General features: G+C 45.5%; 1 protein-coding gene across 2 annotated transcripts in view; it reads right to left on the bottom strand.

The window, feature by feature from the left end:
* ADCY8 (adenylate cyclase 8) overlaps positions 1-24051 on the bottom strand; it is a 139458-nt gene that overhangs the window by 14442 nt on the left and 100965 nt on the right. For both annotated transcript variants that reach the window (XM_056854245.1, XM_056854247.1), the window contains 5 exons: positions 21741-21841; positions 19629-19830; positions 15690-15779; positions 14595-14767; positions 10726-10807 (listed from right to left, as the gene is read on the bottom strand). In XM_056854245.1, the coding sequence (XP_056710223.1) occupies positions 10726-10807; positions 14595-14767; positions 15690-15779; positions 19629-19830; positions 21741-21841 (648 nt within the window). The remainder of the gene's footprint in view (positions 1-10725; positions 10808-14594; positions 14768-15689; positions 15780-19628; positions 19831-21740; positions 21842-24051) is intronic.

Genomic DNA, 24051 nt, shown 5'->3' with positions numbered 1-24051 from the left:
TCTATCGGCTGGCGATCAGTTGTAATAGCAGGAGATCTCCTGCTACTACCTGGAGGGTATCTGCAAAAACAGTTTGTATTGGAAAACCAAATAAACAACAACAGCAAGTGCTATATACAGAAGTGACAATTCACATCAGTGAAGTGCTATGTACATAAATTGCCATAAGCATATACAGCAATCTAGGCATATATATTTTTCATATCATAAACGCAGGTAGATGTTCAATGGATGTTCATGTTACTGAAGAACAAGATGGAGTGCTGGGATACGATCGTTTCTGAGTCTTCTTCAGTCCCACATATTTCACCATAAATGTATGTATTCACTTCAATGAAAATTAACAAGTTCCTCATATGGATACATGGTCTTGCCGTATTCAAGTTTTATAAAAATCTGTAGTATGGTAGTCTCAAGAATTTTAAAGCAGACCAGATCGATGCACAGCTTCTTACAAAAGGCTGTAACAGGTTCCTCAAGGGATACAAAGTGTAGCAGCTGTAACTTCTGCTGTGAGGCAAGGTTAATTTCAAGCCGGTGTGACAGATGATGCCTCGCAGCAAAAACTTTAATATGGCAAGACCATGTATCCATATGAGGAACTTGTTAATTTTCATTGAAGTGAATACATACATTTATGGTGAAATATGTGGGACTGAAGAAGACTCCAAAATGATCATATCCCAGCATTTCACCTTGTTCTTCAGTAACATGAACATCCATTGAACATCTACCTGCGTTTAGGATATGAAAAATATATATGCCTAGATTGCTGTATATGTGTGCGTGTTAAGTGCCATCAAGTCGCTTCCAACTCATGGTGACCCTATGAATGAAAGTTCCTCCAAAATGTCCTGTCTTTGACAACCTTGCTCAGGTCTTTCAAATTGAAGGCTGTGGTTTCCTTTATTGAGTCAATCCATCTCTTGTTGGGTCTTCCTCTTTTCCTGCTGCCCTCAACTTTTCCTAGCATGACTGTCTTTTCTACTGACTCTTGCCTTCTCATGACGTGACCAAAATACGATAGCCTCATTTTAGTCATTTTAGCTTCTAGGGTCAGTTCAGGCTTGATTTGATCTATAACCCACTGATTTGTTTTTTTGGCAGTCCAGGGTATCCGTAACACTCTCCTCCAACACCACATTTCAAAGGAATCTATTTTCTTCCTATCAGTTTTCTTCACTGTCCAGCTTTCACACCCATACATAGTAATAGGGAATACGATGGCATCAATTAATCTAGTCTTGGTGGCCAGTGACACATCCTTACACTTCAAAATCTTTTCTAGCTCCTTCATGGCTGCCCTTCCCAGTCTCAATCTCCTTCTGATTTCTTGGCTGCAGTCTCCCTTCTGGTTGATGGTGGAGCCAAGGAATAGAAAGTCTTGAGCAATTTTAATTTCCTCATTGTCAACCTTAAAGTTGTGTAATTCTCCTGTAGTCATTACTTTTGTTTTCTTGATGTTCAGCTGTAGTCCTGCTTTGGCACTTTCTCTTTTAACTTTTAGCAGTAGTCGTTTCAAATCTTCACTATTTTCTGCCAATAATGTAGAGTCATCAGCATATCTCAAATTATTAATGTTCCTCCCTCCAATTTTCATTCCACCTTCATCTAAATCTAATCCAGCTTTCCTAATTATACGTTCTGCATATAGATTGAAGAGATAGGGAGATATATGCTTATGGCAATTTATATGTACATAGCACTTCACTGTTGTGATTTGTCACTTCTGTATATAGCACTTGCTGTTGTTGTTTGTTTGGTTTTCCAATACAAACTGTTTTTGCAGATATCCTAGCATATTCTTGTACTAATTTCCTAACCTATAGTAACAGTACAGAGATGTTTATTTTTGTTGGTGACTACCTGGAGGGTGGCAACCCTACCCCCATGGCTCCTATAAACACCCCAGAGTGCTAGGGGGTGGGATATTCCTTGCCAAGGGAGCATTTTCAAGATTTCCAGGTCTGGAACAATCTCTTTCTTTACCATTCCTTTCACCTGCGACGTTGGAACACATCCAGTTTCCTGCAGCCGTTTTGGGTGGAAATGAATTTTACACAAAGCACCAGCTGCACTACATCAGAATTTTTCGATGGAGAGAAAAAACTGAATCACCTCTCGAGGATAAGTGCTCTTTCACTGAAGGAAACAAGTCTGCAAAGCTCAAGATGTTTTAAGAGGCTCAGGGTGATATTTCTCATGCTGAGGAACGTTTACCTTGGCAATTTCAACACAAATGTTTACAAAGAAGACCAGAATGCAAGCGGGCCGTCCCTGAGATGACAACTGAAGCAGGCCATTAAGAACACCTTATTCTCTCAAGGACACAAAGTAGAAAAAAATAAAACAGCCCTTTGGCTACAAGTTAACCACTGTGCTGTGGCTTGAGCCAAATCTGAGCCCCAATAGGGAAAAAAATGTGATTTTGGTTCTTCAATTTCTAGTTTGAAAGCTAGGAATGATTTCGGTAGTTTGGCCCGTTAAGTAGACCTCCCATTTACCCACCTCCAGCTCCAATTTCCTGCCCCTAAAGAGCTGAGGAGCAGGAGAAAAAAAATGGTTTCCACATAGTGCTGCTCTAGGAATTTCCCCTAGAGCATAGAGACTATAGGAGAAAGCCTAGAGTGTCACTAAGTTGAAAGTGACATCGCATCCTCCCTAAACTCGACCCTCCCCAGACACCCAGCCCCAAACTCCCAGTATTTGCCAAGACAGTGCTGGAAATCTTTTCATAGGTTCTGGTAGGTTTTCTCTTCCTACATCAAATACATGAGGGACATGGACACTAGATGTCCATTGGCTCTCCATCCCATTTTTCTCCCTCCCCTACTTTGTGGCTATGTTCCTCTGGTTTCATAGCCCTCTTCCTCTCCCCTCCCTACATCAAGTCTCCAACAGCTGAGCACAATTCTGTCAAAGGTCCATTTTATTTATTTATATCTCCCCTCTATCCCCTTCTCCTCACAGTTGGGACTCACTCATGCTCCCCTACTCCATTCCACCACAACAGCAATCCTGTGAGCTAGGCCAGGTTGACAGTTTGTGACAGGACCCAATGTTAGGGTTGCCAGGTCCCTCTTCGCCACCGGCGGGAGGTTATTGGGGTGGAGCCTGAGGAGGGCGGGGTATGGGGAGGGGAGGGACTTCAAACCCATAGAGTCCACTTGCCAAAGCAGCCATTTTCTCCAAGCGAACTGATCTCTATCGGCTGGAGATCAGTTGTAATAGCAGGAGATCTCCAGCTACTACCTGGAGGTTGTCAGCCCTAATGATATGGTTGGTCAAATCTTCCTTACAGGGAGCCAAGCCTCTAGTCCATCATTGTCTGCTTTTTTCCGGCAGCGACTCTCCAGAGTAAGTCCCTGTTAATTTCCTGCAACTTTCCATATGCACGTGTGTGTTTTTAATTAAATTTTTATTTTTTTAAATAACCCAAAGCAAAACATACAACATTCAACAAACACACCTTATGCATACATATCTGCAACAAGACCTCCGTCAATTACTATTTGGAGATCAAGTGTAACATCGGAAGATCTCCAGCTAGTACCTGGAGGTTGGCAACCCTACCCAAAGTCTCGCAGTGACCTTCCATGGTAGAAGTGGGGATTTGAACACTGGCAACCCAGGGGTCTCGTCCACCACTCTCACCACTACACCACACTGCCTGTGTTCACACCATGGAGCTAAAAGGAATGAGGAAGAATTCCTGCTGTGCTCCCTCCAGTGTGCCCCACACATCAGGAAAAGGGAGTCCCCTCGTAGGTCCCTGAGATTAGGGCTGTCAATTCGGTTCGGTCCGAACTGAAAATCAACCGAATTTCCCCTGATTCGTTGCTTTTCTGTTCGGACGGATCCGAACTCAAAACTGGCGGGCAACCGGGGGGGCCGAATTCAGCGAGTTCGGGAGTTCGCGAATAAATTCAGCCAATTCGGCCGTCAGTAAGCAGCATAACCGTCAGTAAGCAGCATTCTCCTCCCCCGGCCAATCGGTGGGCAAGCTGGGTCTTCTTCTGGCCAATCAGTCAGGATTGAGTACTGGAGGAATCAGCTGATGTGCGGCCCGGCCAGGGAGAGAGAGAGAGAGAGCGAAATCCTCGTGTGTGCGTGTGGGGTGCTTGTGCACATTCGCTCCTTTCTGTGGCTGCAGGGGGCGCATTTTTTGGGGTGCACACACAAAACTTTCACTGGAACTTCAGATGAAGCTTCTTAAGGTACCCCCCAAGTTTTGTAAACTTTGGGTCAGGGGGTTCCGAGATATGGGCTCCCCCCCTTTTTTCTTTCCATGGCTGCAGGGGGCGCATTTTTTGGGGTACAAATCCCAAACTTTGAGCGGAGTTTCAGACCAGTGTTCTTAAGATACCCCCAAAGTTTTGTAAACATTGGGTCAGGGGGTCTCGAGATATGGGCTCTCCCCCTTTTCCCTCCCCCCCTTTTCCATTTATGTGGCTGCAGGGGGCGCTTTTTTGGGGATATAGCCCCCAAACTTTTAGCATAGCTTCAGTGAATTATTCTTAAGATACTACCCAAGTTTTGTAAAGATGGGTTCAGTGGGGGCAGAAATATCGCCTCCCCCCCTTTTCTCTTTCCATGGCTGCAGGGGGCGCATTTTTGGGGGTGCAGACACAAAACTTTCACTGGAACTTTAGATTAAGCTTCTTAAGGAACCCCCCAAGTTTTGTGAACATTGGGTCAGGGGGTCCCGAGATATGGGCTTTCCCCTTTCCCCTTTCCCCTATTGGGATGAATGGGGCAGCCGATCCGATCCTGTGTGCATCTCTCCAGAGCAAAACGTTCCGTGCCTAATTGGAATCATCTTGGATTACAGCCCGTCCTGATGGAACAGAAGACAGCCACAGTAAGACCCCTTTGGGGGCTTTAATCTATAATTTTTCTCCTGTGTATGTGTGTGTGTGTGTGGGAAAGCAGAGTCTGTGTGTGTGTGGGGAGGGAGCAGTTTCTGTGCGTGGGGGGGAAGCCAAAGGGGGCTTTCGTCAGTTCTGCCTGGGGTGTGTGTTCCCCCTCGAGTCTCTCGCTCCCTGGTTTGAGGGGGGAGGTTTCAGTTGTGTGTTGCAAAGGTGTTGTTTAACAAGGTTGTGTTTGCAGTTGTTTTGCTAATTTCTCCGCTGTTGTCGGGCTGGGAGCTTTGTGCGTGGGCGGCAAGCTCTGCTGAGAGATGCACAACATTAAGGGTGGGGGGACCCCTTTCAGGGCCCATATCTCAGCCCCCCCTGACCCAATCTTTACAAAACTTGGGGAGTCTTTCAATAAACGTCCTTTGAAGCTCTGCCAAAAGTTTGGGACCTCTAAGCCCAAAAATGCCCCCCCCAGAGCCACGGAAAGGCGCGGTTGTGTTTTTAATGGCTTTATTCGGCCGAACTTGTCTCCGAACTTTGAATTCCCGCCGAATTGAACGGATCCGAAGTGGGGGAGTTCGGACTTCGGCACGTACCGAACCCACAAGGGCCAAATTCGGCCGAATCCGAACTGTACCGAATTTTTTTTTTTTTGACAGCCCTACCTGAGATATCAAGCGGGCCTGGGGAGTGATCTCCCATTTCCAACTGCTATTTCCTGTTGCCATTGAGGGTGCTAAGAGGAGTGTGGAATACTCTTGTTTCACAGATGCCTAGTTCTGGTACTATACAATAGGTAGGAAAAAAGCCAGCAAGGTGTAGTGGTTAAGGACGGTGGACTCTAATCTGGAGAACCGGGTTTAACTCCTACACATGAAGCCTGCTAGGTGACCTTGGGCCAGTCTCAGTTCTCTCCGAGCTTTCTCAGCCCCACCCGCCTCACAAGGTGTTTGTTGTGCGGAGAGGAAGGAAAGGAGTTTGTAAGCTGGTTTGAGTCTCCTTAAAAGGTAGAAAAATCTGCACATAAAAACTCTTCTTCTTTCTCTATGCTCTGCATACTTTTTTAAAAGTTCTATCATGTCCTCCCCACCTTGTGCGTGTAAAGTGCTGTCAAGTCTATCATGAGCAGCTCTGAGCCCGACCTTCGGGTTGGGGAGAGCGGGGTAGAAATGTAATAAATAAATACATAAATAAATAAGTTGCAGCTGACTTATGGCGGCCCCTGCAACTGGTTTTCAAGGCAAGTGAGAAGCAGAGGTGGTTTGCCATTGTCTTCCTCTGCAGAGTCTTCCTTGGTGGTCTCCCACCCAAATACTGACCCTGCTTAACTTCCAAGATCTGACAAGATCAGGCCATACCAGTCACTTGTTACCTTTTAGTATGGATAATCAATTTGCAACAGATTTAGGGGAATCTAGAATGGTGCTTGGTTGCAGACCTTGGCGAAAGAGAGGCTAAGCCCAGACGAGCGTGGTCTGCCAATTCAAACAGAATAATCTGCTTGGGTAAACTTTGTTATGTTATTTGTGTTTAAATATATAGATGTGAAAGTATAGGTTAAGTATACTTATTTTGGAAATGTTGTATTTGTGTTTTAAAGAAACAGGATTAGAATCAGAGAGACTCAGCGGAGCAGTCAAGATTCTCCTGTATTGGTTTGCTTTGTTTTGAAAGAAGTGTTTTGGAAATTATGTTGATATTTAAAATTATAAATCACCTTTTTGGAAATTATATACTTTATTATATTCAGGTGTATAGTGGTACTTTCTCTCTCTCTCTCTCTCTCTCTATATATATATATATGCTTTGGGTACCACTCCTCAATTGATATTTTGCATTGTTCGTTTCAATCGTAGCTCACTTGTGTAATAAAGTTTATTGTTTGTGGCTGAAGGCCATCACAATCTATCGTACAAATCATTAAAATAACATTAAAGTAACATAAAATAACACTGAAATAACTTTAAAACAGTCTGACCCCCAAGAAGCTAGTAATTAAATATGTTAAATTCCCTGATTAAAAACCGCTTTTGCTCGGATTTTCTTGGCTGCTAAAGCAAAGAGTGAAACTTTGTGGGAAACATAGGGATGGGCGTCTGATAGGAGAAAGAGCAGCTTCTCTGGATCTGGAAAATGATTTAGGCCCTTTAGGAATGCTCCGAGAAATTTAGATCTGGGCTCTGTGTAAAGAGGACAGAATAAGGTGTAATGAATTAGGTCCTCTGGAGCGGCTCCACAAATGCACAGGCGAGAGGGCCCATGGTTTTCGGGAGTAACATCCAGCTATCCAAGCCAATTGTAGCTCACTTGTAACCTTTTAGCATGAAAAAAACAACAACCCCGTTATACACTCCGGGCTTGCCTCTTTCCATTTATTTTATTTTTTGTTTTGTTTTAATGTGGTTTTAACATGCCTCTAAAAAGCCAAAGTGCAGCGTAACGACTTTAAGAGAATGATCACGTTCAGATTCGGAAACTATCGCTTTCTTGTTCCGCGAAACTCCTGGCTTAGAAGATTATGATTGATCCCAGTGCCAGAGATAACTAATTAAGCTCCCACTTGCCCTTAATTTGGGGCTTCCCAGAACTCATCCTCCAGACATATTGGCTGCGGGAGATATAAATCTCGGAGAAAGCGAGCCAACTCTCTTGGCCAGTTCACGTTTTTACCAAGACAAATTAAGTTATAAAGATGGCTTGGCTAGCATTAGGGTTGCACATTACTTCAGAATTTATTGGCGTCTATAAAGACTCGCTAGCAGACCCTGCTTTCGGGAAGGGAAATCTCTGAGGTTTGTTTAGTGTAGATCCCTATCGTGATTCTCAGGGACATTCTGCTCAGAACGGTTGATTCTCCCACAATGTTTTGCAGCACAAAGAACCGTCTGAAGGCAGACAGTCCAGTTCAGCTGGTAAGGACTAGGTGGTCTGCTCCTCAGAAGACCTTAGGTGGTGTCTCGTCTGGGAGTCTTTTGTACATCAGTCCAAGGGTAAAACTGCATGCAACAAGAGAATCCACATGTATCCATGTGTCCGCTGTTTGGAGCGGTGGTCTCTGTTCTGGAGAACCGGGTTTGATTCCCCACTCCTCCACATGAGCGGCGGAGGCTAGTCTGGTGAACTGGATTTGTTTCCTTACTCTTACACACATGAAGCCTGCTGGGTGACCTTGGGCTAGTCACAGCTCTCTTAGAGCTCTCTCAGCCTCACCTACCTCACAGGGTGCCTGTTGTGGAGAGAGGAAAGGAAGGCGATTGTAAGCCGGTTTGAGTCTCCCTTAAGTGGTAGAGAAAGTCGGCATCTATAAACCAACCCTTCTTCCTCCCGTAGACATGTAAAATAGAGGGAATGCATGTGTGGAGAGGTCTATTTTTAACAAAGGATACTTTGACATCTACCAGTTGGATTCATGTCCCGTTTGTGTGTGTGTAAAGTGCTGTCAAGTTGCAACTGACTTGTGGCAACCCAGGAGGGCTTTCAAGGCAAGAAACTAAACAACGTGGTCTGCCATTGTTTGTCTCTGGTATTCCTTGGTGATTTCCCATCCAAGTACTAGCCAGGACGGACCCTACTTAGCCTCTGAGATCTGATAAGATCAGGCCAGCCTAGCCTATCCAGGTCACAACCATGTCCTCCTGTTTACCAGTTGTGAAAAAGGAGCTGATCTTGGATAGACCATTTGTCTGTTCATTGACCTGTTTGTGGCTGTTTAGAAGGTTGCTTCAACTATTCCTTTCTAACAGCACAGCACGTTACATTTTTTTTGCACGTGCGTGTTCTTACACAGCCTGATAGTGTTTGCCTCCCCCTATCTTAGCTGCGCCCTGACCTGGATGGCCCAGGCTAGCCTGATCTCGTCAGATATCAGAAGCTAAGCAGGGTCAGCCCTGCTTAGTGTTTGGATGGGAGACCACCAAGGAATGCCAGGGTTGCTGTGCAGAGGAAGGCACTGGCAAACCACCTCTGTTCGTCTCTTGCCATGAAAACCCCCAAAAAGGGGTCGCCATAAGTCGGCTGCGACTTGACAGCACTTTACACACACACACACACACACACACACACACACACACACACACACACACACACACATCTTAGCTGCACCATGGCTGTGCTCAGCAAGCAAACATTTGTTATGTTTTTGATATTTAGATATTTATTTACACATTCAAAAACCAAACCTTGGCAGTCTAGCAATATTAAAGTGCAAAAGGGGAGCTTAAAAAAATTAAACGAATTGTCTTCAGCCTAGAAGAAGTGTTGGTTTTTATATGCTGACTTTCTCTACCATTTAAGGAAGAATCAAACGGACTTACAATCACCTTCCCTCCCCCTCCCCACAACAGACACCCTGTGAGGTAGGTGGGGCTGAGAGAGCTGTAAGAGAGCTGTGACTAGCCCAAGGTCACCCAGGTGGCTTCATGTGGAAGAGCGGGGAAACAAATCCAGTTCACCAGATTGGCATCCACCGCTCATGTGGAGGAGTGGGGAATCAAACCCTCTTCTCCACATCAGAGTCCACTGCTCCAAACCACCGCTCTTAACCACTATACCATGCTGGCTCTCTACAGCAGAAGATCAGTAAAACTGCAATCCTGACCATGGAAAACAAACAGATTTCTTTTAGGAAGGGATCTCTTCTTGGTAAATAATTCGAGTCAAGCAATTTGGTACCATTTGGCACCAAAAGGAGTGATGGAAGGGATTTTAGAAATCTCTCTCCCTATTCTTGCAAATCAGCAAGCAGCTATTGAAAAAGACAGTGAAACCATTCACAAATTATATAAATCAGACATAAATACATGCTGTGTTTAAAAAAGCATTCAGTGTTCATCTAAGTAATCCCTCACAGGCAGATCATGAGAGGGAGGGCAGGAAGGAATGAGTAAGTGATTGGCTCTCCTGGCCCTTTCTTACATGCCCAGGGTAATGCCAATCACTACTTTGGAGTCAGGAAGGAATTTTCCCCAGGCCAGATTAGCCAGGGATGCTGGAGGGTTTTTTTTGCCATCCTCTGGGCATACAGCAGGGGGTCACTGGGGGAGTGGTGCGGTAGTTGTGAATTTCCTGTATTGTGCAGGGGATTGGACTTGGTAGGGTTCCCACGTCCCTCTTCGCCACCAACAGGAGGTTTTGGGGGCGAAGCCTGAGGAGGGTGTGGTGTGGTGAGGGGAGGGACTTCAATGGCATAGAGTCCAATAGCCAAAGCTGCTGTTTTTTTCCAGGTGAACTGATCTGTATCGGCTGAAGATCAGTTGTAATAGCAGGAGATCTCCAGCTAGTAAGTGGCGGTGACAACCCTAGGACTAGGGCTGTTGAAAAAAAATATCGATAAAGTTCGGCTTCGGCAAAATTCGGGCCTTTTAAATTCAGGCCATGCCGAAGTCTGAACTCCCTTGCTTTGGATCCATGAAATTCGACGCGAGATCCGGAGTTCAGGGGAAAATTTGGCCCCCCGGGGGCCTTCACGGGGCTTCCCTGGAAGGCGCGGGGGGGGGGGGGACAGATCTGCGCCTCCCAGCTGGGAGGTGCAGATCTGTTTAAAGGGCCCCCTGCACGCCTTCACGGGGCTTCTTTAAACAGATCTGCGCCTCCCAGGAAACCGGGCAGGGCGGTCTTTAAAGGCAGGAAAAGGCAGGTTCAGGGAACGCCGAATCTGCTGAATTTATTCGGCGTTCGCCCAAACTCACCAAATTCGGCGCGTCCTTTTCCCGCCTTTTTTTTAGTTCGGTTCCATTCGAACCCGAAACCGCCGAACCGGGGGAAATTTGGCGGTTTTTCAGTTCGGGACGAACCGAATCGACAGCCCTACCTAGGACTAGGTGACCTTTCCAATTCTATGTTTCTATGTTTCTATTGGCTTCCTTACCTGTTGGCCATGATAAAATACAGCTAGCAGAAACATGGCCATTAGAAGCAAGGAGGCTTCCTTCGTTCCTAGGAAGTCTGTGCTGGAAGAATCCAAAAGGAAAAGAATAAGATTACATGAAATAGGATTGCCAGTCTTTCTGTGTTAGTCGTGACATAAGAAATTTGAGTAAAGCAAACAAAGGGAAACAGCTTTTGATCACTGAAAAACCCCTCACCTCTCTTACAAACCATTCTACAATGAATGATGTTTTCTCCAATGTATTAAAAAGTGGCAATGGCTGGAGCACTTTTCTTATCAGAGAGATTTCCTATGATATTGTGTAAGAATTCCTCTCCCCTAAGTAAGAGTCTGCCTGCTGTGTTTCTTCAAGAGTTACTGTCCTGATTGTCGATGGGCTGAGAAGGGTGTGACTCTGCTCAGAAAGGCACTGTAACAGCCCATTCCTGAGCTGAGGTGTATGGGGACAGCGGGGAAGAGGCGCAGTGGTGCCTCTTCCTAAGCCGTTTCCCCAGTGCCGTTTAAAAAAAAGCCATCTTGAGGCTTTTTTGGGTATAACTGGGGCTTTTTGCCCCATTGAAAACAGCGAGGCTGCGCCTGCTGTTCCAGCTGCTGGCGCAAATGGCCAAAAGTGGTGAGGAAGCCGACCACGGAGAGGCCGCGCCGGCAGAGGGGGAGGCGCAGTCCCGTGGTGCTCGGCCGCCGCGGAGACTGGCCTTGTCGCCGGCTTGAATGCATGTAATCGCATGATTACATGCACTTAAGCAGGCGGCGAGGTCACACCACCTCCTATCTACTTTCAGCCCCATTCTCAGGAATGGGCTGTTAGTTAGCTGGCTTGTTGCTAAGTTGGCCTGACTAAGTAGCAGCTCCTTAACTGAAGTTCTCACTTTTATTAACTGCAACTTGAATACTGAACCTGGGCCCCGTGCGGACTGATATAGGTTTGCAGAAAAATGCCAAATGTAAACAAAAAGGAGGGGAGTTGAATTCCCCACATAAGAGAAGCAGAGACAATGCACCTCTGGCCCAGCTACTACCTGATGGGCTAGGTGGGTAGGGGGCGGGGCAGGCAGAGGGGAGGGCATGGGAGGAGGAGCCACCATTTCAACCAGGCAGGCTAGCTGTTGAGTGGGTGGCCCAATGATTGAGGCAGGGGGAATCACAGGCAAGAAGACAGAGTGGCAAGGATGGAGATGGGTGGGCAGGGGGAGGAGGATTTAACCCATGTCCCCTTTGGGTGGCTGTTGGACAGCTAGAGGAAGGAAGAGGTGGAGCTTTCACTTCTGCTGCATGATGGGTGGGCAAAAGAGCAGCTGGGAGCCGTGAGGGGGGAGGGAGGGGAGAGCAGCTATTGCCGCAAAATTTGCAAAGCAGGCTGCAGCTCTATGGGGAGAGGGACGTGGGTGGTCCAGCAAAGATGGGGCAAATAGGATTAGATCCCCACCCAGCAAGTCTAGTGGTTCCCTGCTGGTGCCAACTGTATTATGAATGAATCTGTAGACAAAGGATATCCTTGTAGATCTTTCATTGACCATAGGGGTTTATTATTATTATTTTCTAAAAAAGGGTACAGAAAAAGAAAAAGTGGGTTGGGGGGAAGGAGTAAAACATATTTCATTGTCCGGGCTCTTGCTTGATCCAAACTTAACAGAAAAGACTATCACCACAGCTTCTATCTTTCATCCAAAACATTAGAACATCTTAAAACTCACTAAAACATATTATGTCCCCCAAACCTCAGCATATTCTGAACTTGAAAAAATCTGATACCATAACTTCTATCTGTATCCTAAGCATTTAAAATGTCCTTGATCTCACTGAACATATTCTTATAATAAATCATTAATTTCTTAGTCTGCAGAATAGTTTACTTATCACGTGAATAGTAATCATAAAAAAGTTGCCATTTCAACACAAAATCATTGATCGATTTCATGTTAATCAGATGTGTTAGTCTGTCCATCAGTGCAAAATCCGAACGTTTATTATTCCACTCTGTAATATCAGGAATTGTACTGGGCTTCCAAAAACTAGCATAGATAATTCTGGCAGAGGACCATAGGGGTTTAGTCCGCCAATGATACAAGGCAGACAATCCCATGCTAAAATTGATCAGTCTCTCGAACTGTGTCACTTCGCTGTATTCTTTCTGGGGTAAATTAAAAACAACAACAAGTTTCTCTGAAGAATTGCACCTTCTGCCTGAATCCAATCTTCACTTCTACACCACTGGATCTCCCGCCTTGCCAGATGTCACTAGGGAGGCTGACAGTAACAGCAGTCAGAGATTGACACACCATACCAGCTGTCATATCTCCTTCCTATTTGGGGCGCCATAATAAGGCTGCCTTTCTCTCCTTGTGGCTTCGCACTTGCAGGTGATGAGATATTTCCAGTACTGCAGCAGAATTATCTTGTCTAGATATGAGATGACTCAGGTAAGGGTCTGTGTTTCTCCCGGATATTTTTACTTTTTCCTTATTTGAAGAAATAATGGGTGGATGTGTGAAGGTCTGTTTACACACTCGGAGGAAAGGAAAGGTTTTTTCTGGACTGTCTGCAACGGGTGGGAGGGAGGAGGGCTTTTCAGGCTTGGGGGGGGAGAAAGACCCTCAACTTCTGTGTTTGTAGAAAAACAGCCTGCTAGGGAGAAGTCTATGTTGGCCTCTTTTTCCTGACATGCTAGTTTTCTATGAGTGGGGAGCCTGTGACACAGCAGGCATTCAGACATGTGACCCAAGTACCACTACCTGCAGAGTGAAGGAGTTCATTTCAGGTAGGGTTGCCATCTCTGGGTTGGAAAATACCTGGAGATTTTGGGGGTGGAGCTTGAGGAGGGCGGGGTTTAGGGAGGGGAGGGCCTTCAATGGGGCATAATGCCATAGAGTCCACCTTCCAAAGCAGCCATTTTCTCCAGGGGAACTGATCTCTGTCACCTGGAGATCAGTTGTAACGGCGGGAGATCTCCAGCCACCACCTGGAGGTTGGCAACCCTAATTTCAGGAAAAGCTTTACTGCAGGTTTCTGCTGGACTGGAGGCAGGAGCTTCTTATGGGCAAGGCTGGGTAGAGGGATTCCTGCGCGCTCCTGATTCCACTTCCAGTTTCCTAGCCCTGCTGCGTGCACACTCTGTGGAGTGCGCGCACAGCAGGGCTAGGTGGAAAGCTCCAGCCTCCCTTTCCATGCTGCAAGCCAGATCAGGACTGATCAGGCTTGCAGCATGGAAAGGGAGGCTGGAGCCTTCGAAGCCCCGCTGTGTACACGCTCTGAGAGTTAAGAGGGCCTGCACAGCAGGGCTCGGAGGAAGGCTCCAGCCTCCTTTTCCATGCTGCAAGCCAGATCGGAACCTATCTGGCATGCAGTTTGGAATGGGAGGCTGGAGTGTTCCTGGGAACGTGCCGGGGGGGGGGGGTCGCTCCCTCTTTCTGCTTCCACCCGCTGACCATCAGCTGGTCAGAGGGCAGCCCAGTTGATTGGCAGACAATTGCCCACCCTAACCGGGCAGTTGGCAACCCTAAACTTGGAAGGCTTTAAGAGGGGAATGGACATGTTCATGGAGGAGAGGGCTATTCATAGCTACTAGTAAAAATGGCTACTAGTCATGATGCATACCTATTCTCTCCAGGATCAGAGGAGTACACCTGTTCTATTAGGTGCTGGGGAACACAGGCAGGATAATGCTGCTGCAGTCATGTTGCTTGGGGGCTTCCTAGAGGCACCTGGTTGGCCGCTGTATGAACAGACTGCTGGACTTGATGGACCTTGGTCTGATCCACTTCTTATGTTCTTAAAATTTGGTTGCCATCAAAAACATGTGGGACCCATTAAAATAAAGGACATTTAGGCTGCACTTGGTACATACTTACTCTCCATTATGATTGAAGTCATCATATTGTAGGAACAGGGAAGCGTAAATGGTCTCCGTCAGGAAGCAGTAGATGGCTATCATAAGAAGCAGCACAGCCAATTTGAGGACAGAATTGAGACGGAGGAACACGGCACAGGTCACCATTGCCAGGATACCAGTGAAGACGAAATACTGAAAACAAAGAATTTTTTTTTTTTGGGGGGGGGGGAAACAATCAGTTCTAATAGTCTGCCATGGCGCAAATTACAACTATTTTTAACTAATTCATTTACCCCGGCGTTGGCTATGAATATCAGAACTTTCGTTGTCATTCCATTTGGCTACCTGCTTTCACAGCAAACTCATTTATGAGTCACCATTGTAGGTTGCTTTCAATGGCCCTTTGCTTTAAATGGTGGGAAAGTTGGCCGGGCTCCTCCATAGAGAAGCATAGCAAAGTTCCCAATGGAGAATCTGACCGCGGCCACTTCACTATTTCTTCTTTATGGAGGAGGATGGGATCGACCCCTTCCAGATCCCATAACATCAGAACCCCTGACCCAATCTACACCAAACTTGGGGATTCTTGTAAGGAGAGTTCCTTCAAGCTATCCTGAAAATTTGGGACCTCTACCTGCAAAAATGCTCCCCAGGACCCATGAAAAGCCATGAGAAGTCCCCATATGCTTTAATGGGCCGAATTTTGCCAGGAAACCTGAAAAATGCTGAATTCCCATATTTACTACTATGGGAATTTGGCTTATTTCAGGCTTCCAAAAAACGGGCCCAATAAACCCAAAATTTACCGATTTTTTTTTTTTGCACACCCATAGGTATCATAGTTCCCAGAAATGTAAGCAGTTGGCCTTATACGTAACCAGTTATTCCTTTTGCTATGGTTTCACAAAGGTTTTCCTTGCATGTGAGGAAATGCCACCATGCACATAGAACTCTTGAAGGTTCAAGGGCCTTTTCAATGACTTCAGTAGTGTAGACACATCCACTATTTCTCAGCCCTATTGAAATTGTCCACCTATCTCCTCCTCCGAAGTTTTGGATCAAAAAAACAGTTGGGCTGACTGATGTGTTTCCAAAATAATGCGCTCAGAATTACCTCTGGGTAGGAGCAAATGTCTGTAAAAGATGCAGAAGAATTGGAAGTCTGATTCTCAAAGGGCGTCCGTTTGTCAAAATCACACCATAGCTGTGGACAAAGGGGATATTTAAAACACACAGGGAATGCTGAAAACATTCCGCTGTCGAACTACTCTTACTGTAAAATAAAATGTTTCCTAATATGCAGCCGGTACCTTTTCCGCCCGTAATTTAAACCCATTATTGCAAGTCCTGTCCTCTGCTGCCAACAGGAACAGCTCCCTGCCCTCCTCTAAGTAACGGCCTTTCAGAAAGTTAGCAATCATGTTCCCACTCAACCTCCTCTTTTCCAGACTGAGTGTTCCCAGATCCCTCAGCCTTTCTTCACAGGGATTGGTCTCCAGGCCCCTGATCATCCTCGTCGCTCTCCTCTGCACCCACTCTGTTCTGCCCACATCCTCTTTGAAGTCTGGCCTTCAGAACTGTACACAGTACTCCAGGTGCGGCCTGACCAAGGCCATGTACAGCGGAACTATGACATCTTGTGATTTGGATGTTACGCCTTGGTTGATAGACTCCAAGATTGCATTAGCTATTTTTGGGTTAGGGTTGCCAGGTCCCTCTTTGCCGCCAGCAGGAGGTTTTTGGGGCGGAGCCTGAGGAGGGAGGGTTTTGGGAAGGGGAGGGACTTCAATGCCATAGAGTCCAATGGCCAAAGTGGCCATTTTCTCCAGGTGAACTGACCTCTATTCGCTGGAGATCAGTTGTAATAGCAGGAGATCTCCAGCCACCACCTGGAGGCTGGCAACCCTACAGTGGGTGTATCAGCCAAACTGAAAGAACAGCCGCCTGAATCTTCTTAGCAGCTGGGAATCAAAGCTGTGAACTTGCTACTAAAGGGGTGTTGTGATTCCACAGGGAACAGACATATTCCCTGCATTTATATCATTTTGAGATTCAACAGACCACTATGTAAAAGGCAAAAAAGGAGAAAATGCTCTGGACTAATTGAATCTGTTGGAAACCCACATTTGGAAGCAGCACTGTTCTGTATAACAGAATAATAAGCTGGTCATTTCATTAGGCAGCATTCATGATCCTCTGACACTCTCTACGACATAATTGAACTGTTTGTATTATTAGATCTGAGTTTGTATAATGATTTCCTAAGGATGCCTAGTCTGGCAACCTTATGGCTTAGCCCATTTAATAACCCTATGATGGTAGCAAACCAGATGGAGCCTATGGGACATTTGTGAACCCCATGGTGTGACATTATTGGTTTCTTAAATTGCACTTATTGGCGAGTGTAATGCGTATCTCATCCAAGCTGCAGTTCTCTCGCCAGCTAGGAATTGGTATGCCGAAATGGTACGATTGTATCTAATTCTGAACCAGGACATGAAGTGCGGATCAAAAAATCTACTCAGTGGGACCCGAGACAGAAAAGGGAGATTTCTCTACAAGCCTGGGCTTCTCGAGGTTTGGAGAAACAGGAACTGTTAAAAAAAAAGACATATACCAATTGTCTGGCTTAATCGAAGACAAATTCATACTATCTTTATCCTTCTGAACATGGAGCTTTCGTTTAGCTATCTTCAGTACTTTAAAAACAGAATCAAAGCACAAGCTTCTTACTGAAGCTTGCACCAATTATAAATTGAGGGTGTTGTAAATACAGCTGTCAGAAAAGGATACAATCAGACAGTATGGGAAGGTATGGAATTGCAGACAACAACCAAGCTCTTTAGGAGATCACACGGAGGCTTAGGTGATATAAGAAAGAAGTGAAGTGCATTGAAGTGATTTGGATTTCCTCTCAATCTGTACATGAATCCACTCAGGGATCCGCTGGCGCAGAAGCATGCATCGATCCTGCTGTGATCGACAATACCTCCAGCCCTGCTTGTTCTGCATGTTCAGGAATCCAAGAGGGAATCCCACTTGGAGATTTGTGGCTGTCAGGGACAAACCAGAGGGGAGGGGAGCGCTGTTCCAGAGGGGAGGGAGCGCTGTTCTGCTCAAGCCAGAAGAAAATTGCAGATAAGCCTCTCCACTAGGCAGATAATGACTGCAGTGGGAGAAGGGGGGGAGTAATGTTACAAGGCTTGGACTGCTAGTGGCTAAGAGGCAGGAAAAATAGGCAGGTGGGTGGAGATGCTACAAAACTGACTGGAAGCAGATTATCAAAACAGATAAAAGGAAGTATTTCCTCACACAACATATCATTGAATTGTGGAACTCCCTGCCCCAGGATGTGGGGATGGCTGCCAACTTGGAAGGCTTAAAGAGGGGTGTGGACATGTTCATGGAGGAGAGGAGTATTCATGGCTACTAGAAAAAATGGATACTACTCATGATGCCTACCTATTCTCTCCAGGATCAGAGGAGTGTGCCTATTATATTAGGTGCTTTGGAACACAGGCAGGACAATGCTGCTGCAGTCATCTTGTTTGTGGGCTTCCTAGAGGTACCTGGTTAGTCACTGTGTGACCAGACTGCTGGACTTGATGGACCTCGGTTTGATCCAGCATGGCCTTTCTTATGTTCTTATGTTAGATTCAAGGCTGACAAAGGGTTTGCACGGCGAGCAGTTTGACTTGTGCAACTCACTGCCACTGGGTGTGGTGATGGCCACTGAATTAGAGGGTTTTAGCAGGGAGTTAGAGGATATGGAGGATAGGCCTATAGCTGACATGATAGTCAAATGAGAGCTTAAGAGTTCAGAATGCCTATGATTGTCATATGTTCAAGAACTGTTAGCAGAGGAAAGCTGTGGGTCTCACTTGTGGGCTTCTCTGTGGCATATGACTAGCCACTGTAGGAAGTAGGAGGCCATAGCACATAGAGTACTGGTATGGTTGCCAGGCCAAGCAAGAACATGTGTGAGGGGGGGGGGTCACACCAGCAACTTCGCTGATATCAGTTTGTCACTTCTGGATACAACCCAGAAGTGTCAATGGGTAGCTCTAGGATTCGTCAGAAACTCTGGTAAAACCATAGAGTTTTCAGCGATTCCTAGAGTTACCCATAGACTCTTCCGGGCTGTACCCAGTGTTTTTTCCCCCTTTATTTTTTCTACTGCTGCTCCTCGCAGGCAATGGAGATGATTGGCGGGAGGCCTGACAACTCTAACTATTGGTCTGATCCAGCATGGCTGCTTTTATATTCTGATGAGAGTTTGGGAGGTTTGCTGATGAATATGGGTGGATATAATTGGGCTATTTTTATAACAACCCTGCAGATAGCAGTGCTGGAAATCTCTATTAGTAGTCAAAGGAGATGTGGTTGCTAGGTGTGCTAGAAACTCCCTCCGGCCTCTAGTCTGCGTTCAGAATAATGATCAATGAGGAGGCGACCATCCTCGTTTTGGGCACCGACCATGTGTTTAGGGCAACAGCCAATTTGGCTGCCAGAAGCCAAGCCAAGCTCTGAACCACAAAATTCAGAATCTTTCCACCCATGGACTTGGAGGCACTACAAACTTCCTGTTCCTCTGGATATGGTTGTTTAGACATCAGAGAGATAAGGGCGTACCAATGAATGAAGGCCTTCTGGTAATTTAATCTGATCTAGACTTTATTTACGCCCGCCCGTGAGAAACACTATCATCACAGACTGCCATCGGCAGCCTGACAGCGAGGGGCTTGTTGAGAATAAAAAGACACACTGAATTTCTGTTAAAAGTAGATAATCTTCACGAGGGACAAATCTGCCTACATGTGACCCCAAACTACTTTCAACAGCGGATTGAATTCCCTGATGCTTCACAGCTTTGACTCCCCTCCCCACTTACATTTAAATCCCCCTCAATTCACAACTACATTTGTTCGCGGCTTCTGTTGCCGAGAAAACTACCCGCCTTAATAATTCATACATCCTTTCCCCCCCCCTCTCCCTTTCCGCCCACTCTCTGCCCATTGGCGCATGGAGGCTGACTGTTCTCTTGGAGGCTTACAATATTGATGATGGCTCCCAGGAAATTAATCATAATAGAGGCAAAGATGACGACGTTGCGGGCCAAGTAGGTCTCATTAATCCAGCAGCAAGTTTTCCGGAGAACGAGGGGCAAACATTTATAATCCTCGGCGGTGGTGATTAGCACGAGAGCCGAATGCAGCATAATCAGGACAGAAAACTGAATGACCATCGGAATCATCCTGTTGGGGAGAAAACAGATATACGCTTTGAGACATGTTTATGCGCTAAAAACTAAACAGCTAGGCAGAGGCATGATGGGGAATCGTTAGATTCAAGAAGAGTTTGATGGATCGAAAGGAGACTTGGATCTTTCCGGGAAATTAGGTCTGTCGGAAATTTGATGGCACAGAGAGGCGCGTGGTAAAAGTTCAACGCAACAGGAATTTATTTACAGCAGAAAGGCAGGACGAGGGTTTAGGCAGGTCAACTTGGATTTCAGAAAGGTATTAGGATATTCCAAAAACAAACAGAGGGTAGGCACTTCACAATAATATCAGTTTTCACAAGAGAGGTTTGGTTCTTCTAGATCAGCGGTTCCCAAACTTTTTGAGTCATGGAGCACTTTTCAGGAGAGAAATTCGTCACAGAGCACGAATTTTCACCTAGCACCTATATACTAAACCGAAGGACAGTAGTATTTGTCTTTCCAATCTCTTCACGGAGCACTAGGAGACGTTTTGTGGAGCACCCAGTGCTCCGTGGAGCCCAGTTTGGGAACCACTGTTCTAGATGGTATGGCTAAATTCACTTCAGGATGCTAGATCTTTGTTTTCACTGTCAATCAATTGCCTCTAAGGCAAGAACAGCTTCCTAGTTTCTATTGCCTTCTTCACAGAAAGCCACTGTGGTTTAGTGTCTAGAGTGTTGGACTAGGATCTGGGAGACTCAGGTTCAAATCCCCATCCTGCCACAGAAGCTCACTGGGTGACCTTGGTCAAAAAGGGCAAGAGTCCAGTAGCACCTTAAAGACTAACAAAAATATTTTCTGGTAGGGTATGAGCTTTCGTGAGCCACAGCTCACTTCTTCAGATACAGCTAGAATGTCCTTGGGTCAGCTACGCACTCTCGGCCTAACCCACCTCACAGGGTTGTTGTGAGGATAATATGAAGGAGAGGAGAATGACGCACACTGGAACCCCATTGGGGAAAAAAAGGAGTATAAATGATGTAAATAAATAAATAAATCCAAGGAGGACCCCATATGAAAAATAAGCTTGGATTGATAATGCAACATGGAAGTTGTGGGGGGCAGATTGGCATGTCACTCAGCTGAATGATCCCACCAATGGATCTCCTCAACATGCAGCTTAGTGCTCCCCAACCTTTTTGAGCCTGCTGGCCCATTTGGAATTCTGACCTGGCACGGTGGGCGCAGCAACAATAGGCTGTCAGATAATGGCTACCGCAGGAGGCAGAGCCAGCCACCAGATGATTGCTACGGCTTAACTTCAGTAAAATAGTACTGATCCTTGTGCTGTGGTGGTAGCTGCTGCCAAAGCAATGTTTTAAAAAATCTGCACAGCCAATCAAATCTCCAATAGTCAATCAGAAGCCCCTTTGGCCGAAAGCCCTACCTGGCCCCACCCACGTCCTAAAAACACTTGACGGGGGCAAAAAAAAGTGTTCATAAGAACCATGGTGCCCATGGGTACCACCTTGGGGACACCTGGTGTAGCTCATGCTTCCACTAGCATCCAGTGAAACAGACTATAACCTTACAGAAGCTCATGATCTCTAAAAGAAAAATTACAGTCAGTTTAAAATGTGCAATAGGATTACTGTCTTTTTGTTAAGTTGCAAATCTGCTCCAAAGTTTTAGGATCAGGTGTTGATGAGGTTGTGGGTGCTAGCCAATTGGCACATGCCCCAGCCAGCTTATCTCCAATTGGAGCCACTGGAAGCCTACAGATGTCTTCTTCCTCCACAGCTTACTCCAGAGCAGAATCATGCATACTTGTGTGCCCAGAGCAACAAAACTACTTCTAAATCATCCCCCCAGCTCTTTAAAATGTTATACCGCTCTTCACCCTGACCCAACCTAATTAGACAAGGATACATAGTACAGTTCTATGGACATCTTTGCCTTTACCTTGAGGACGGAAGTAAACTTTGGATTGCGGTGATAAATACAAGGACGATGAACGCGCACACCAGGTTCGACTTGAACACTTCGTCCCTCATTTGGGAATACTGAAATAGACAACAGAACACAAAAGACAAAAAAAATTAATAACTTTAATCTCACGTGACAGCTTCAGATAAAGAGAACAAGACAGTTTTATGAGGCTTCTGGGAAATTACGGAGAAGATCTGGTAAATTAATTAGCTTCCTATGGTGAGACTTTCCCCCCTATTTTTTTTTTCAAAATCTCCTCAGAAGTAACACACTGTGAAGGAGCCAATAAAATATTCTCTCTAGGGAAGCAAAAGCCATTTTTTTTTGTTTTATCACTAAATTATGCTAGATTGTTCTGTTGTCTAATTGGCTGTATGAAAAATTCAGCGACGGGTTTCGCTGCTCGAGAACCAGGAAAATTCCTGGGAAGACAACAGGGATGATTAGATCGAAAGGACACAAGTAATTATAAAGTGACGCGTGCACAGTATTATTCATTTAAGGAGAGTTGTTGTGTTGGTCTGCGGTGGAAGAGCCAGATTCGAGTCCTGTAGCACCTTGGTGGTGGTGGTAAGCGCCGTCAAGTCACAGCTTCATGAAAGCCCGTAGGGTTTTCAAGGCAAGAGACATTCAGAGGCGGTTTGCCATTGCTTGCCTCCGCGTCACGACAAAGTCACGCAGCAAAATTACAACCACGAGACAGGAATGCCGGCTGATAGTTTCGTTTTCTTCTTCAGTTAATACGGCCCAAATCTATTGAAAACCAAAATTTTCCAGCAGAATCAGAATATAAAAAGGTCATCAGTAAGAAACAACTGGGCTCATGTCCTAGAATCGGTAAATGTTATCTGTTAAGTATGATGATAAATGTAGGAGATGCCGCTTGAAAACAAACAGAAAGTTGGACCAGAACCAACAGGTTGAAATTAAATCAAAAGAGTTTCCGTCTAGACATTAGGAAGAATTTTCTAACAGAGCAGTTCCTCAGTGGAACAGGCTTCCTCAGGAGGTGGTAAGCTCTCCTTCCCTGGAGGTTTTTAAGAAGAGTTTAGATGGCCACCTGTCAGCAATGCTGATTCTACGACCTTAAGCAGGTGATGAGAGGGAGGGCATCTTCGCCATCTTTTGGGCATGGAGTAGGGGTCACTGGGGGTGTGGGGGGGAAGTAGTTGTGAATTCCCTGCATTGTGCAGGGGGTTGGACTAGATGACCCTGGTGGTCCCTTCCAACTCTATGATTCTATAAAGGGTAAGGACTCTTTATTTTCAAGCGGCATCTCCCACATTTACCAAATGGATAACATTTACTGACTCTAGGACATTCCTGTCTTCTGGCTGCAATTTTGCTGTGTGACTTTGTTAAGAATTAAGACTTTGTTACTTATTACGAAAGCAGTTTTTGACGTGTGACTTTGTAAATAGTTTTTTCCCCACACATTTGATACTATTGATGAATTGTCTGTCATATGGTGACACAAATTTAATTATTTTTGCAATTTCACTTTTCATAAACTTTGCACACATTTTTGCAAAATTCTTTTTTATTTGAATTCTTGTTGTTGACCTCTGGTACTGTGTACCTTTGCCTCTCTGACATTTTGAGGTCTTCCTTTACCTCTTTTCTATGTAAAATTGGGTGATTCCTAATTTTGTTGGCCTTGGTTGCAAACATCTACTCTGTATGGTCAGTTTTTGTTTTATCTGTTCTATCTGGCATATTAGCCGCAATAAAATTTATTTATTTATTTACCTCTTTTCTACTTGCTTTCTACCACCAAGCAGCAAAACTGACCTAAGAACCTACCTGTTTCCAGGTTGTTAGCCTTTTGCTGGGGCTGGGGGTGGGGGGGAGTTATTTCACCAAAGTATCTTGGTTTGTTCAATTTGCTTTTGATATTTCACTAGATTTTGTGGCCAGGATGCACTTCTCACAGATAAGAATGGCCAGTGCTAAAGAGGAAAAGCCCTCAATAAAGGTCAGAATGCAGAATCCACCCAGGAGATGCCACTCAACATTGTGCATCTGGAGGGCACCCCCAAAATGGCACAGTGCCCTAGAACAGTGATTCTCAAACTTTTTTGCTCCATTCCCACCCCCTTTCACCATTGTTTAGAATATAATTCCTTCCCAAGATAGTCTAACTAAAAAAAACAAAAAAAACCCTACAATTTTACAGATTGTACATAACCTACAGAACATCCACTTTGCTGAATTGTGGTCCCAATTCTCTCCCCCCCCCGAACCCTAAAATTTCCCCAGGGGGGAATTCCCCCCTTGTTGAGAA

Source organism: Euleptes europaea, chromosome 8 (genome assembly GCF_029931775.1).
Source record: "Euleptes europaea isolate rEulEur1 chromosome 8, rEulEur1.hap1, whole genome shotgun sequence".
Lineage (NCBI taxonomy): Eukaryota > Metazoa > Chordata > Lepidosauria > Squamata > Sphaerodactylidae > Euleptes > Euleptes europaea.
The sequence above is the reverse complement of the archived record's forward strand: the minus strand, read 5'-3'. Positions and strand labels throughout refer to the sequence as shown.